The sequence below is a fragment of the Arvicola amphibius genome, chromosome 2 (genome assembly GCF_903992535.2).
Source record: "Arvicola amphibius chromosome 2, mArvAmp1.2, whole genome shotgun sequence".
Lineage (NCBI taxonomy): Eukaryota > Metazoa > Chordata > Mammalia > Rodentia > Cricetidae > Arvicola > Arvicola amphibius.
The window spans coordinates 99,080,125-99,092,477 of record NC_052048.2 but is presented as its reverse complement, the minus strand read 5'-3'; the positions used below and the strand labels follow the sequence as shown (position 1 = coordinate 99,092,477).

At 51.7% G+C, this 12,353-nt stretch overlaps 1 protein-coding gene across 1 annotated transcript; it reads left to right on the top strand.

Annotated features, from left to right (window-relative positions):
- The first annotated feature begins 3,644 nt into the window (after nucleotides 1-3,644).
- Klf11 (Kruppel like factor 11) lies at nucleotides 3,645-11,315 on the top strand. Its single transcript, XM_038320803.1, is given in 10 exon segments — nucleotides 3,645-3,897; nucleotides 5,104-5,121; nucleotides 5,123-5,174; nucleotides 5,177-5,583; nucleotides 5,585-5,871; nucleotides 5,873-5,949; nucleotides 5,952-5,983; nucleotides 5,985-6,023; nucleotides 6,026-6,038; nucleotides 10,346-11,315. Coding segments are annotated over 10 exon segments (1,455 nt in total). The 5' UTR covers nucleotides 3,645-3,648; the 3' UTR covers nucleotides 10,627-11,315.
- The last annotated feature ends 1,038 nt before the right edge of the window (nucleotides 11,316-12,353 follow it).

Here is a 12,353-nt window from a genome sequence, read left to right as displayed (position 1 = left end):
AAGCCAGCTAGTCTCTCTTAGTATAAAACCTCACAACCTTCCTTAATCCCAATCATCTTCCAAAGCCCCATCTCCAAATACTATTAACATTTGACTCTGAAGATTATTTCCCAAAACATGAAACATAGCAGCCATGAGTGGGAGCCACTGCAAAATTGAAAGATGCCTGGGGCATGGGGGCGGGAGCCGGGGAGGGGGTGACAGGACGATGTGGTGGCAAAATAGGCAGGGGTGGACTTGGGGAGTCAGAAAGCCAACGGGGGCAGCAGGCAAAACAATTTCAGCAAGTCTTAGTGGAAGACTAACTCCATGTGCGTCCAACTTCCAGGCAGTTAAACAAGGTGAATTCCTCTTTAAAGGCTTCTGTTAACTGTCAACACATTCCTTCTCTTTGGCCTGCTTAATCCCACTGTCAAGCCAGTGTGAAAGTGCCAGGAATGAGGGCTGGGGTGAACCTTGAGCATTACCAGTTTAAGTTCAGGGCTCTGCCTGCCCACCTGTGTGAGGACAGGCGGCACAGTGCCCCGTTCCAGTCCGCTGATAGCAGCTATGACTTTTCCATACCTCCCACCGGGATCCAGGCTCTGCAGTGAGGCCTCTGACGACTACTGGAGGGGTGTCCTATTGCTACACTGTAGGTTGGGACACACACACACTGCATGTACGACCCCTGCTCTCCAAGATTGTGAGTCGTGTAAATGGATAACCTCACCTAGAGACCCACGGAGAAAAAAGGGTGGCCCGGCTTTGGGTCAGCTTTCACGTAGGCCTTTGTATGGACACTGGGAAGGACGCCTAGGTCTCATTAGACATATGTCAGGTGGCTGGCTATACGGTTGGTGTTCCTTTTGCAGCAAACTGCAGATCAGAGCAGTGGAAGGCCAGACCCAGTAGCTTCAGATCTGGCGCCCTGCAGGAACGAGCGGAGGCAGGAATGTCCCTAAACCCAGGCAGCTTTCAAACCTCTTCCTGGGTAGAGGCGCGGTCCTGGGAGCCAGGGACCACTTAAAAGAAATTAGAGAGAGCGTCCCCGTGAGTCCCGCCTACCAGACCCGTCCACTGTGTGGGGTCAGCGCTCGACCTGGGCGAGCAGCCCCTCTGCTTGGAGAGGACACGGTAGCAGTCGACTGCCGCCGAGCCGCCGCCGGGACCTTTCCCCTACTTTCCAGGCCTCACGCCCCGCCTCTAGCCCGGACCAAAACACGTGCCGCCTCCCGCCCCTCCGGATCACGCCGCAGCCAGGCTCCGATCACGCGGTCCCCCGCGGGCCCCATTGGCCCGCGCCTTGCCGGCCCGGCGCCGATTGGCTGGCGGCGAAGAACAGACACGTCCCCCTACGGGGAAGCGGTGTATTTTGGTTTGCCCGCGGGGGCGCCCCCGCCCCGGGCCGCTCCCTCCCGCGGGCGCCCGCCCCTCCCTCCGCCTCGCGGGTCCCGCGGGAGGCAGAGCCCGCGGCGCTGCAAGGAAAGGGGCGGAGGTGCGCGTGCCGGCCGGCAGGCGCTTCGTGACGGTCCGCCCGCCCGCCCGCCGCTCGCACGTGTGCAAACCGCCGCCCACCGCTCGGACTGCTCCCGAAATTCCGCAAGCTTTGGTTGCCTGCAGGCCCGTCGGTGCACCAATGCACTACTCGCCGGGCTCCACCGGCCCCTGGCGGACGCGCGAGCGGTTAGTTGAACCGGGGGCTTAGCGCTGGGCGAGGGAGCGGGGGACGCGGAGAGGGGGATGGGCGACTTCTTCATCGCCGTGCGCTAGAGGCTGGGGTGCAGTGCTTCCGGTCGTAGGGTCGGGGCCCCCGCGCGGCTCGGCAGGGTCAGGAGGGGAGGGGGCGTGTTAGCGCGGCAGCCAGCCTTCAGCTTTGTCTCTTGTCCGCTGGCGGCCCCCGCCCAGCGCGGCTATTTCCATCGCATGACGTTCACCCGAATCCAGAGGAGGACCGCTGTCGGGTGGGGGTGCGGCTGGCGGGAACGAGTAGTGGGCGGGGCAGGGCGGGAGCCAAAAGCAGGGCGCGGCGCGAGGGGGGCTTGGTGAAAGCGATCGGTGTGCGTGTCGAGAGTGCCCAGAGAGGGGTGCGGGGAGCTAGGTGGGACCAAGGCTTGGTGAAAGCAACCTGGTGGTTGTCGCTAAAGGGGAGGGGGAGACGTGCCAAAGCTAGGGGGGGCTTGGTGGAGAGCACTGGTGGAAGTGTGGGGTGGGGCAAGGGGCGATGCCAACATAATGAGGTGTGGCGAGAGCACCTGGTAGGGTGTGCATGGGGCGGGGGGCAAAGGCTGAGCCAAAGGGAGGGAATGATGAGTGCGTACGGTGGGAGTGTCGGGGTGGGGACGTGGGTTGAGCCAAACCAAAGGTGTCCTGAGGAGGGTTTGCTGGACTGAGCCGGACCAAGGCAAGAGTGTGGTCTGGAGAGGTTCTGAAGAGCTGTGGCCGCTAAGCTGGGTGACCTTGTAGGGGTAGGGGGCTGGCAAGGGGCAGGGCCAAAGCAAGAAGGGGGGCGGGGGTAATGGGACCTGGCGGGGTGTAGGGGCTTGGCCGAGCCACAATGTGGAGCCAAGGTAGGGAACTCCTGTCAGACAGAATGTCGGGGACCCGGGGAGTGGTGGGTGCAGGTTCTGTCGAGAACACAGCAAGCAGACATGGACTCTAGGGCCTGTATTCATCTTTTCCTAGTCTGTGGGCTGGACTTTCCACTTGATGGGTCAGAGACAAATTATCCTGTGGGAGGTGAAGTCTGTCCTCCCCTTTGGCCCTGGATCAGCCCCTTGTGCAGAGGTGACCTCTTCATCTGCTCACTGAAGGGCACTCTTGGACGATAGAAAATTTGAGGCTCAGGAAATATGTGTGGAAACATATTGATCAAGGGTTTAAGGTTCTCTTTCGGAAGGGATGGGTTCCAGTCTCCTCCTCCCGCTCCTGGTCGTCCAGGTGGTGCGCAGGACGAGGTTATGGTCAAGCTTTCTCACTCTCCTGCTCACCCCACCTCCTCCTAGCTTTCGGGAGTGACAGGTGACTTAATGTTTCTGAATCTACTGAGAAAACAGGCAGTCGCCATGGCCTCTACTTGCATGGAACCCAGGTTCAGCCACTGGGAAGTTAAGCTTGGGGTGATGCTTCCTTAGGGACACTGCCCTGGTGGCTTTTGGGCTAGAAGATTTCATCCACCAGCTGGCTCCTTAGCCTCTTTAGCTGCTCCATCTGTCTGTCTTTCCTCTGGCACCTTCCTACAAGCCACTTTGGCATGTACCTCTAGAGTCAGTCTTAATCATCCACCCGAGAAGAGCTTGAGGTTTAGTAACATGTTTTGTTCATTTTTATTTTATATTGGTGGGTGTTGACCTCAGGGTCACACATGCTAACCAAGCATTCCACTACTGAGCAATAGCCCAGCCTAGAACACTTCTTGAGAATCATGGGTTTTGGTGGTGGTTTTGTCTTGTCTTGTGGAAACTGCTTCTTAACCAAACCCAACCTTCAGAACTTGAAGGCAAAGTTGCCGTGAGGCGCCATTCGGTCTTTTATCCCACACAGCCTCTTGCTTTCATTATAGTGCTGCGACACTCCATCTGGGTGGATCCATTTTGCCCGGCAGGGTTACGCTCTCGTTCCCCTGAACTAGACAATCCACTGTGTTGTGCCCGCCTGTAGGTTGACATCATGGATATCTGCGAGTCGATCCTGGAGAGGAAACGGCACGACAGCGAAAGGTCCACATGCAGCATCCTGGAGCAGACGACATCGAGGCTGTGGAAGCTCTTCGTTTGCATGAGTTCTTGGGGCCAGAGGTCCCAGATGACCCTCACACCTGTCTCTGATTCTGGTGACGTCCCCACCGCTGTGCTGATGGACACAGCTGCACCCGATCTACCAAAGGACTTCCATTCTTTTTCACTCTGGTAAGAGGAGGTCGGGGAGAGGCATTTTCAATGGACCGCCCAGAACGGCTTAGATAAAATCACATTGAAGAACTTGCAGGGAGATAGGCTGTGATATAGCCAGGAAGTCCCCTTACATCCATGGATACCAAAAGTGTGAAAAATTCATCTCTTAAAAATGCTTTCTATTCCTTGGTGAGTCAGAACTTGCTGGCAGAAGGCGAGTGTCCATTGGACAAAGCCCGAAGATGGTTACAGAAAGGTGTGGTGTACCAGATGTCTAGGGAGTCTTACGGTAGGGTCGTGAGTTGTCCCCGTCTAGGCTGAGGATGTAGTCTGACACCAGACAGCTTAGCTGAGTGGAAACATGTCACTCCGCCTTCCTGCGGGGGGCACCTGCTGGGATCTGGAGTTGATAAGTCAGTATCTTATTTTTAGGTTTTAACTTGCCACACCTGTGGAATTGCTTCTTGGGTTGGAGAATTAGGCTATAGATTGTTTATGTAATAAAAGTGGAAGGGATTGCCTGGGCTAGGAAACTTGCACTGAGACCGTGAAGGGTGGAATTGAACGGAATGAGTGTGCGGCGAGAACTGGAGGAAGATGGGCTGGCTCACAGTAGCCCCTCAGGTCTTCAGGCTTGGGCCGTTTCCAAGGCCACTGATGACTCGCTGGGGGCCAGTAATGTAGAGGCGTGGCTCAGTAGAACCACCGTTTCTTTTCTTGGTTTAAGATCCTGAAATGTCATGAAAAGCTTTCATTTTGTTTTTGTTTTTGAGAACAGGGGTTTCTCTGTATAGCCCTGGCTGTCCTGGACTTGCTTTGTAGACCAGGCCTGGCCTCAAAACTCATAGAGGATAGAACGGCTGCGGCTGCGCCTCAGTGCTGGGAGTGAAAGGCATTGGCCACTGCCACCAAATGAAAAGCTTTCATTTTAAAGTATGAATTTTCATTCCAGTCCCTTTAGTTCGTTGGCATTTTTTCAGTAGCTGCAACATGGACGAGGGGTAGACAAACCACCCTTCCTTCCAAAAGAGGCGCATGCATGTTGGGAAAGAGCAGTCCACATAGGAAAGAGTAGGAACAGCAGAGTCCCTCAAAGACTCAGCCTAGTCCTCTCCAAATGCCATCTTTTCCAGGTAGTGGGAGCAGAGCAGTCAGATAATTTCCTTGAAGCTCCTTTGACCAAAGCGACCATTTGACGTGAGTGCTTTTCTTTCTTTGTTTCTCCTTCAAGTGTATAACTCCGCCTCAGAGACCCAGAACTCATGGAGCCATCCACAGGGGGGGCCCCTGTTCCGTCCCAGTTACTAATTCCAAAGGATGCATGGTCACCTCCCTCCCCCGTTCCCCGACTGTGGCCAGCAGAGCACCAAGCAGGAGAGAACCACCGGAGCCCCCCTCTGGGTCCTCCTGCAGGGCTGTGATGACCAGTGTAATCCGGCACACTGGGGAGAGTCCTGCGTTTCCGACCGCCCCGACTCAAGAGCCACAGCTGTCCGGCAGCAGAGAAGGACAAGCAGGGCTGCCGGACCATCGTGAAGCTTTGCAGGACGCGCGCTCGGCAGACGGTTTACTTGTTACTAACTCAGTTTCCTGTCAGCCTTGCTTGCACAAGTCTGGTGTCCCGTTCCACACCTACCAAGGCCAGCAGACAGGATGGCCGGCTGCCATTCAGACGTGCTTACCAAAGAATTCTGAAAGTGACTTGTCAAGGAAAAACCACCCCTCTGATTTCTGTCCCTGTCTCCATTCCCCCCTGTCCTTTGCCAATGATACCCCGTGCTGCACAAAACGGCATGTTCTCAGCTTTTTTGAAGCCTCCTCCCCAGTTGTCTGCAGGGATTGTCAAGCCCATCCTACCCCAAGCTGCTGCGGTGCCCCAGCCTGTGTTCATGGGCCCATCTATGCCTCAGGGAACTGTGATGTTAGTCTTTGCCACAGAGCACCTTCCCCAGCCTGCTACCCCTGCCCATCCAGTGTCCATGGCCATCGGAAATACCAGCTATTGCCCTTGCCCCTGCGCCAATGTTCATTGCCTCCAGCCAGAACTGTGCCCCTCAGGTATACTTTTCCCGAAGGAGGACTATGTCTGTAACTTCCCAGGTTGCCGGAAGGACCTACTTCAAAAGTTCCCACCTCAAGAGGCGTCATCTTTTCGCACCCACACAGGTAAGTGGTGGGGTGCCTGGGTTGATGGAAACACCAGAACTTCGGGGGAGGAAAGCCCCCTGTGCCCCTGGATAGAGGCAGGAGGAGCAGCCAGGGTCATGAGCAGGTGGCTGCTGGGAGAGGATGGGGGGTTGTGATAGTTTTAGGGGTACTCTCTACCTCACTGCAATAAAGGCATTGTGTTCATCTCCGTATAAGCATCACTGTACTTGGAAGTCTGTCCGCGCATCCGAGTTCTTATTGTAGAATGATTTAAAGAGTGGTAGGGGGGTTTGTTGTTTTTAGTTTAAGAATTCACACTGGGGCTGGAGAGAATGGCTCAGTGGTTAAGAGCACTGACTGCTCTTCCAGAGGACCTGGGTTCAATTCCCAGCACCCACATGCAGCTCACAACTGTCTGTAACTCCAGTTCCAGGAGTCCTGACACCTATGGCAAATACCAATGGACATAATAAATAAACCCCTAAAATTTAAAGGAAAAGTCACTTAGAAGTTGTATAGCCTGCCTGGGTTTTTTATTATTTTAAAATCCTGTCTTCAGTCCATGGAAACATCTCTCGAGCCTCTAGAGAAGCTGCTAGCCACGTGCACTTGAGACAGACTGGTTCTCACTGAGGACTCAGGTTGCACGTTCTGGCTGAGTTTTACACTCAGAGTAGCTTCAGGAGCTTGGTTGGCTGCTGCGCTGTCCGGCAGGGGCTGAGTGCCACTCCACAAGCCGCTTTGGTAGATTAGAGCAGCGTTTCTCGGGTCCTCTGCTGCAAATTGATGGTTTGTTTGTCATTTTCAATGGCCCCATGGTTCGTGGGTCTGCTTGTTACACTTGACTTTAGAGAATCATGTATTTGCATGTAAACACATGTACAGATGTGAGGGTCCTACGGTAAAAGTGTGCATCTCTCTCTAAACTCATGACCCTGGAGCATCGTCCCTCAGTCCCCCGTGAGAAGGTCTGAGTTGTAGATTCTTCTACAGGAAGAGGGCCTGGGGCTGGAGGAGTTACTGATGCCCGTTTTTATTTTAAAATAGTGTTGCCATAAGCCGGCTTCTAATTAGCACAGGGTCCGTGCTGGCCATGGCGGACTGCCACTTGCTGAACAGTGTGCACTCTAGTGTTGAGACAATCCAGAAAGAGTTATTCCTCCACACTCTGGAGCCATGGGTGGCTTTAGGACGTGGGCCCTACACCTGTCCTGTGAGGTACTTGTCTCTTGTCGAGCAAAACACAACCTCTTTGTTTCTCATCTACCCGCGTTTCCACGCTTCCACCCTCAAGCCCAGCCCCCAGCCCCTGCCTATTGAATTGAGACCCTTTCAGGGCCTACCCCAGATCAGCTGGTGAGTGTTTGTTCATGTATTGTGTGTAGCCCTGGCCATCCTGGAACTTGCTCTGTGTCCAGGGCTAGCTCAGAATCAGAATGCCACCTGCCTCTGCCTCATGAGTGCTTGGATTACAGGTGTGTACCACCACACCCCACTTACTTTTGCTTTTTCTAAATGGTGTTTCTGTGTGTGTCTGAGTGCGTTGGCCGGCGGGTTTGGCTCCACAGGAGCTGGAGTTATAGGTGGGTTTAAGTTGCCTGCTCTGAGTACTTGGGTTCTACTGCGGGTGTGCTGCAAGAGCTGCGTGCTCTCTAAACTGTGAGCCTGTCTCCTTGTCTCTTCTGCACGATTAGATGACTCTCCAAGTGCCACACTAGTAACAGACGACGTTGGCACTTTAGCAAGATCATTCTGGTGGCTATGTCAGATGAAGGGGTGACCTGTTCTGTTGTGTGGGCTCTTTGGCATTGTGAACCCCCTATTCTATTCAATAGGCTCTTGGGCATGGTGAGCCCCCCTTTTTTTTTACTTTGTCTATCTAGATGAACTTTGCATCAGTTTTTCCCAAATAAAAATACTGACAGAGAGCCGTAAAACTTGAGAGAAAGGCAGTTTTTCTACGCTCTTGAAAGAAGTGAGAGCAGTTGAGCTGAGGGCTCTGAGTCCCGCTGCTCTGCCACTGCAACTCGTGGAGTTGCCCAGTGGAGTCCTCCGTTGGAGCTTTCAGGAGGTCTGGACTTCGGATAGGTTATTTCAGATAAAGACTGTGTTTCAAGCTCATCCACCAACCTGAACAACATTTCCACTGTGGAAGGAGGTGAGGTGAACGGAAACTCCATTTTGGCTGAACAAAAGTAATTTTCTAAATCGTGGACTGAGGGGCTGGCAGCCTCTGAGCAGCTCCTGGGCACTGGGTATGCTGCCGACCTTAAGGAAGCAAGAGTGGGAAGTGCTGCTGCCCATGTCTGCTGTCGGATGCTTTGAAGGAATCTAAGAAAGAAGTCTACCAAGTTCAGGGCTCTCGAGTTGCCAGTCTAAAAGTATGTGTTCTCGGCTTCTCTGAGGGCCAGCCTGCAACATTCCCAGTGTACAAGAGGGCATCATCAGGTACAACAGGGTTCGTATGCCAGAGAGCTTGCTTTTATAACAGCCGCCCCTGGGACTCTGTTAATCTGTAACTTCAGGGCTCAGGACCCCATCAGCGACCAAAGAGCCTACCTGTTAAGTATCAGTAGTGTATGACCTTGGGATTGTATTTCCAACGTGTGGAGTTTGGGGTCATAGTGAAACCATGTTAGCCACCCCGGGCTTACCTTGAAGATTCTGAAAGCGTGGAATAGGAAGCCTCACTGCTGAATTGTCTGTAACTGAGAACTGTTGGAGTGAGTGTCCCTTCAGAACTAATTTATTTGCTACCTGCTGTAGGAAATCCACAGAGAGACAGATCGCATAGCAGCTTGGCTGTCTAGCAAATCAACCCCCATGCATGTATGTAGTCTGTGGTTGCCACAGCCAGGTAGGGAGGCTTCAGGATACAGAGAAGGGCCTGGCCCTGTGCTGGCTGGAACAGGAGTTTGTTGGGGAAAAAAAAGAAGGGGGGGGGGGGCTCCAGTATCTACCTGCTTGAAGGCCCCCTTATCTCTCCAGCTCAGGAAGATGATAAGACACCACCGGGGCAACGTCTCAGAAGCATTGATAACCATCTGTTAGAACACAAACCTTTATATATATATAACTCTGCCTTCTGTGTGGTTACTATTGACAACTTGACAGGGTCTAGAGTCACCTAGTGGACAGGCCTGGGTGTGCCTGTGAGGGGCTGTCTACATTAGTTAGAGGCGGGAGGACCCACGTTACCTGGGGCTCTGGACTGGATAAATAAGAGGCAAGCAAGCCGAGCACAAGCACTCATCTCTCGTTCTGGACTGTGGACCCATTATTACCAGCCGCCACAATCTCCTCCCACCGTGATGGACCTGTACCCTCCAACGGGGCCAGAATCAACTCCCTTAATTTACTTTTGTCAGCAATATGGAAAGTAATTAAACACTTCTAACAACATGGAAAATAACTAATACAATCTTCTTGTCAGTGTGATAAGAAATATGGACTCGAAATAATGATTCTAAGAAGCCTTAAAGCTTCTTGGAAGGACTTTCTGGGAGGTGTGCAGTTTATCCCGAGAGAGAAAGGATTCTTTTTTTGAAGAATTTTCCTCCCACATCTGTGGGTGGGAGTCAGTTGGTAGAGTACTTGCCCCTCATGCATGCGGCTTCAGGTTTGACCCCAGCACTAAGAGGTGGAGCTAGGAGACTCAGAAGTTCAGTGTCTTCCTTTGCTATACAGGGCGTTGGAGGCTGTCCTGGCTTTCATGAGACCCTGTCTCAAAATGCCTCCCCCCCCAAAAAAATAGTTCCCTGCCTGCCTGGGCTACTTAGCACAACTCTATTAAAGAAAAAAAATAGGGATGGTGGCACACGCCTTTAATCCCAGCACTCAGGCAGGAGGATCTCTTGAGTTTGAGGTCTAATCTATATACTGAGTTTCAGGCTGGTCAGGGCTACATAGTGAGACCCTGTCTCATAAAAGTCTTCGCCAAGTATAAGAGATTTGTTTTTATCTTAAAATGCATCTTTAAAACCAGGGTGGTGGCACATGCCTCTAACTCCAGGACTGAAGTAGATTCCAAGTTTCAGACCTGCCTGGGCTACACAATGAGTCTTCAGTAGAAAAGCAGAACACGAAGAAGCTACACAAATGTGCATGGGTGAAATTTTTGAACAGTCAGCCTAGTGTGGTGCCTATGGGCTTTGGCATACACACCGCGGTGTCGGAAGAAGTGTCTGGTGGAGGGTTTGCTGACTTCTGAGCCGCCTAGGCTAGAGCAGCAGGTGTTCCTCTTCTGAGGTTTGGTGAACAGACCTGTGGGCAGCCCTCGGTAAGGTGCTGAGTGCGCACTCTTACTTCAATTTGTTTTCCGCCAGGGGAGAAGCCCTTTACCTGCAGCTGGGACGGCTGTGACAAGAAGTTCGCAAGGTCAGACGAACTGTCTCGCCACCGCAGAACCCACACAGGGGAGAAGAAGTTTGTGTGTCCTGTGTGTGAGCGGCGTTTCATGCGGAGCGACCACCTGACAAAGCACGCCCGGCGCCACATGACCACCAAGAAGATCCCAGGCTGGCAGGCAGAGGTGGGCAAGCTGAACAGAATCGCCTTGTCGGAGAGCCCAAGGAGCATCCTCGAGCCCTTGCCGGCCTCGGGCTGAGAAAGTCCGTGCTGCCCATCACCTGTGGGCTTCTTCAAACGCCTCTTCAGGAATGGGGAATGGGACCTGTGTGTCCCTCCCAAAAAACAAAAAACAAAACAAACAAACAAAAAATACGGTCTCTGGGCTGTTGAAGGGGGAGCTGGTTCTGATGGAAGTACATTAACTTTACTTTCCTGGCTGGGCCCTGTTCGGTCTCTGGTAGCGTCCATGCTAGCTCCCCGTCTTGCTCTGTCTATCTCTGTCGCTCTGTCTGTCTCTCCCTCTCTCTTTCTTTTGTGAGGAAATGGAAGAAAATTTGATCTAAATCACCAGCATTCAAGCAACTATTTCGGCAATAAAGTTTACAGAGTCTGGGTTTTTTTTTTTTTTTAATCTTTCTATTCTGTGTTTTGTAGAAATGAGACAGGGTACTAATTTTTGTACTTTTTTATAAAAATATTTATACTATGCTTGAATCACCAATTTCTGGATAGACAGTTTACTGCCTTCTTTTTTCCATGTTTTATATCACAGTTTTGTAATGACCCTGCTTAAATACTCTTGGTAGTTAGTCAAAAAAAAATCAAAATCACAAGTTTGTTACCAGCCTTTTTATAGCAAATGTTTTAGATCAGAACTGGTTTAATAAAGAGCTCTTGTATACATAATAAATAAATTAAAAAATAGCTCTTAAAGGGGAAAAATAAGCTTTGTAGTCAGCTTCTTTGTATCAGTAAATTCTAGCAGTCAGTCCTATAGCCCACAGAACCGAAGTGCTAGTTGGATAAACTAGTCACGTGTGTCCGATGTCCCTGTGGAGGGTGTGCCGAATCGGCCACCTAAGGAGGGACGAGTGCACAGTGTTGACTTTTAGACCATTTGTCTGCCAAGAGCAAATGATCCCATGGCCTGTCTGTACTTAAGCACCAAAAAACAGGAACACGGCCACCAAAGCTCTGTAGATTGTCCGTTGGCTTCTGGTGGTGTTTTGTACTGCGTGATTGGTTCAGTGACCATGCAGAGAGAAAAGCAAGTTGGATAAACCTTCCACCTAAGTGCAGCTTACGCAAAGCAAGCATGCATGCCCATAAGCTCTGGGGTTCAGATGCCTTCTAACTATGGACAGAACGCCGAGAAGTGCTTGCTTTGCTAGTGGCGGGGGATTGCCACGCAGTGTGCCCTTCCATTCACTGTGTGGGAAGGAATGGTTTTGCTCGACTAAGAAGACATGGAATGGGGATTTTGTAGCTAGCCTGAAAAGCAGATCAACGGGTGCTGCTCTGTACCTTGTGAGCATGTGCCCTGCATACAGTGGCCTCTGTGTGTCCAAAATGGCCACAGAAACTGGCTTTAGTTATAGCTTGGGAAGTTCAGGCAATACAGTAATTGAGAACAGTATATTGCACTGTTCGGGGCAGCCTGAGGATATTTTTGTGTGGTATTGTATTAGATTTTGTATTTGCCTTTTAAATATTGGCATTGAACTTTATTTAAATGATGGCAAGGTTGAAATATTAAATAGATAAAATGAGGTTTTATGTTCAGGTCTTTTGAGCCTTATAGAACCTTCTCGTGGTCATACATTTTATGTTGTTACTTGATCCCTGTTAGGCTGCCTTTGGTGGCCTCCGAGTTTTGTAGGTATGTGTTCTCCAGTTAATGGTCACTGTTGTCTTTGCATATGATGTAGCCGCGGGAGAACTAACTGTACATAGCTCCCAAGTGTCCCAGTACCCCAGTCCTGT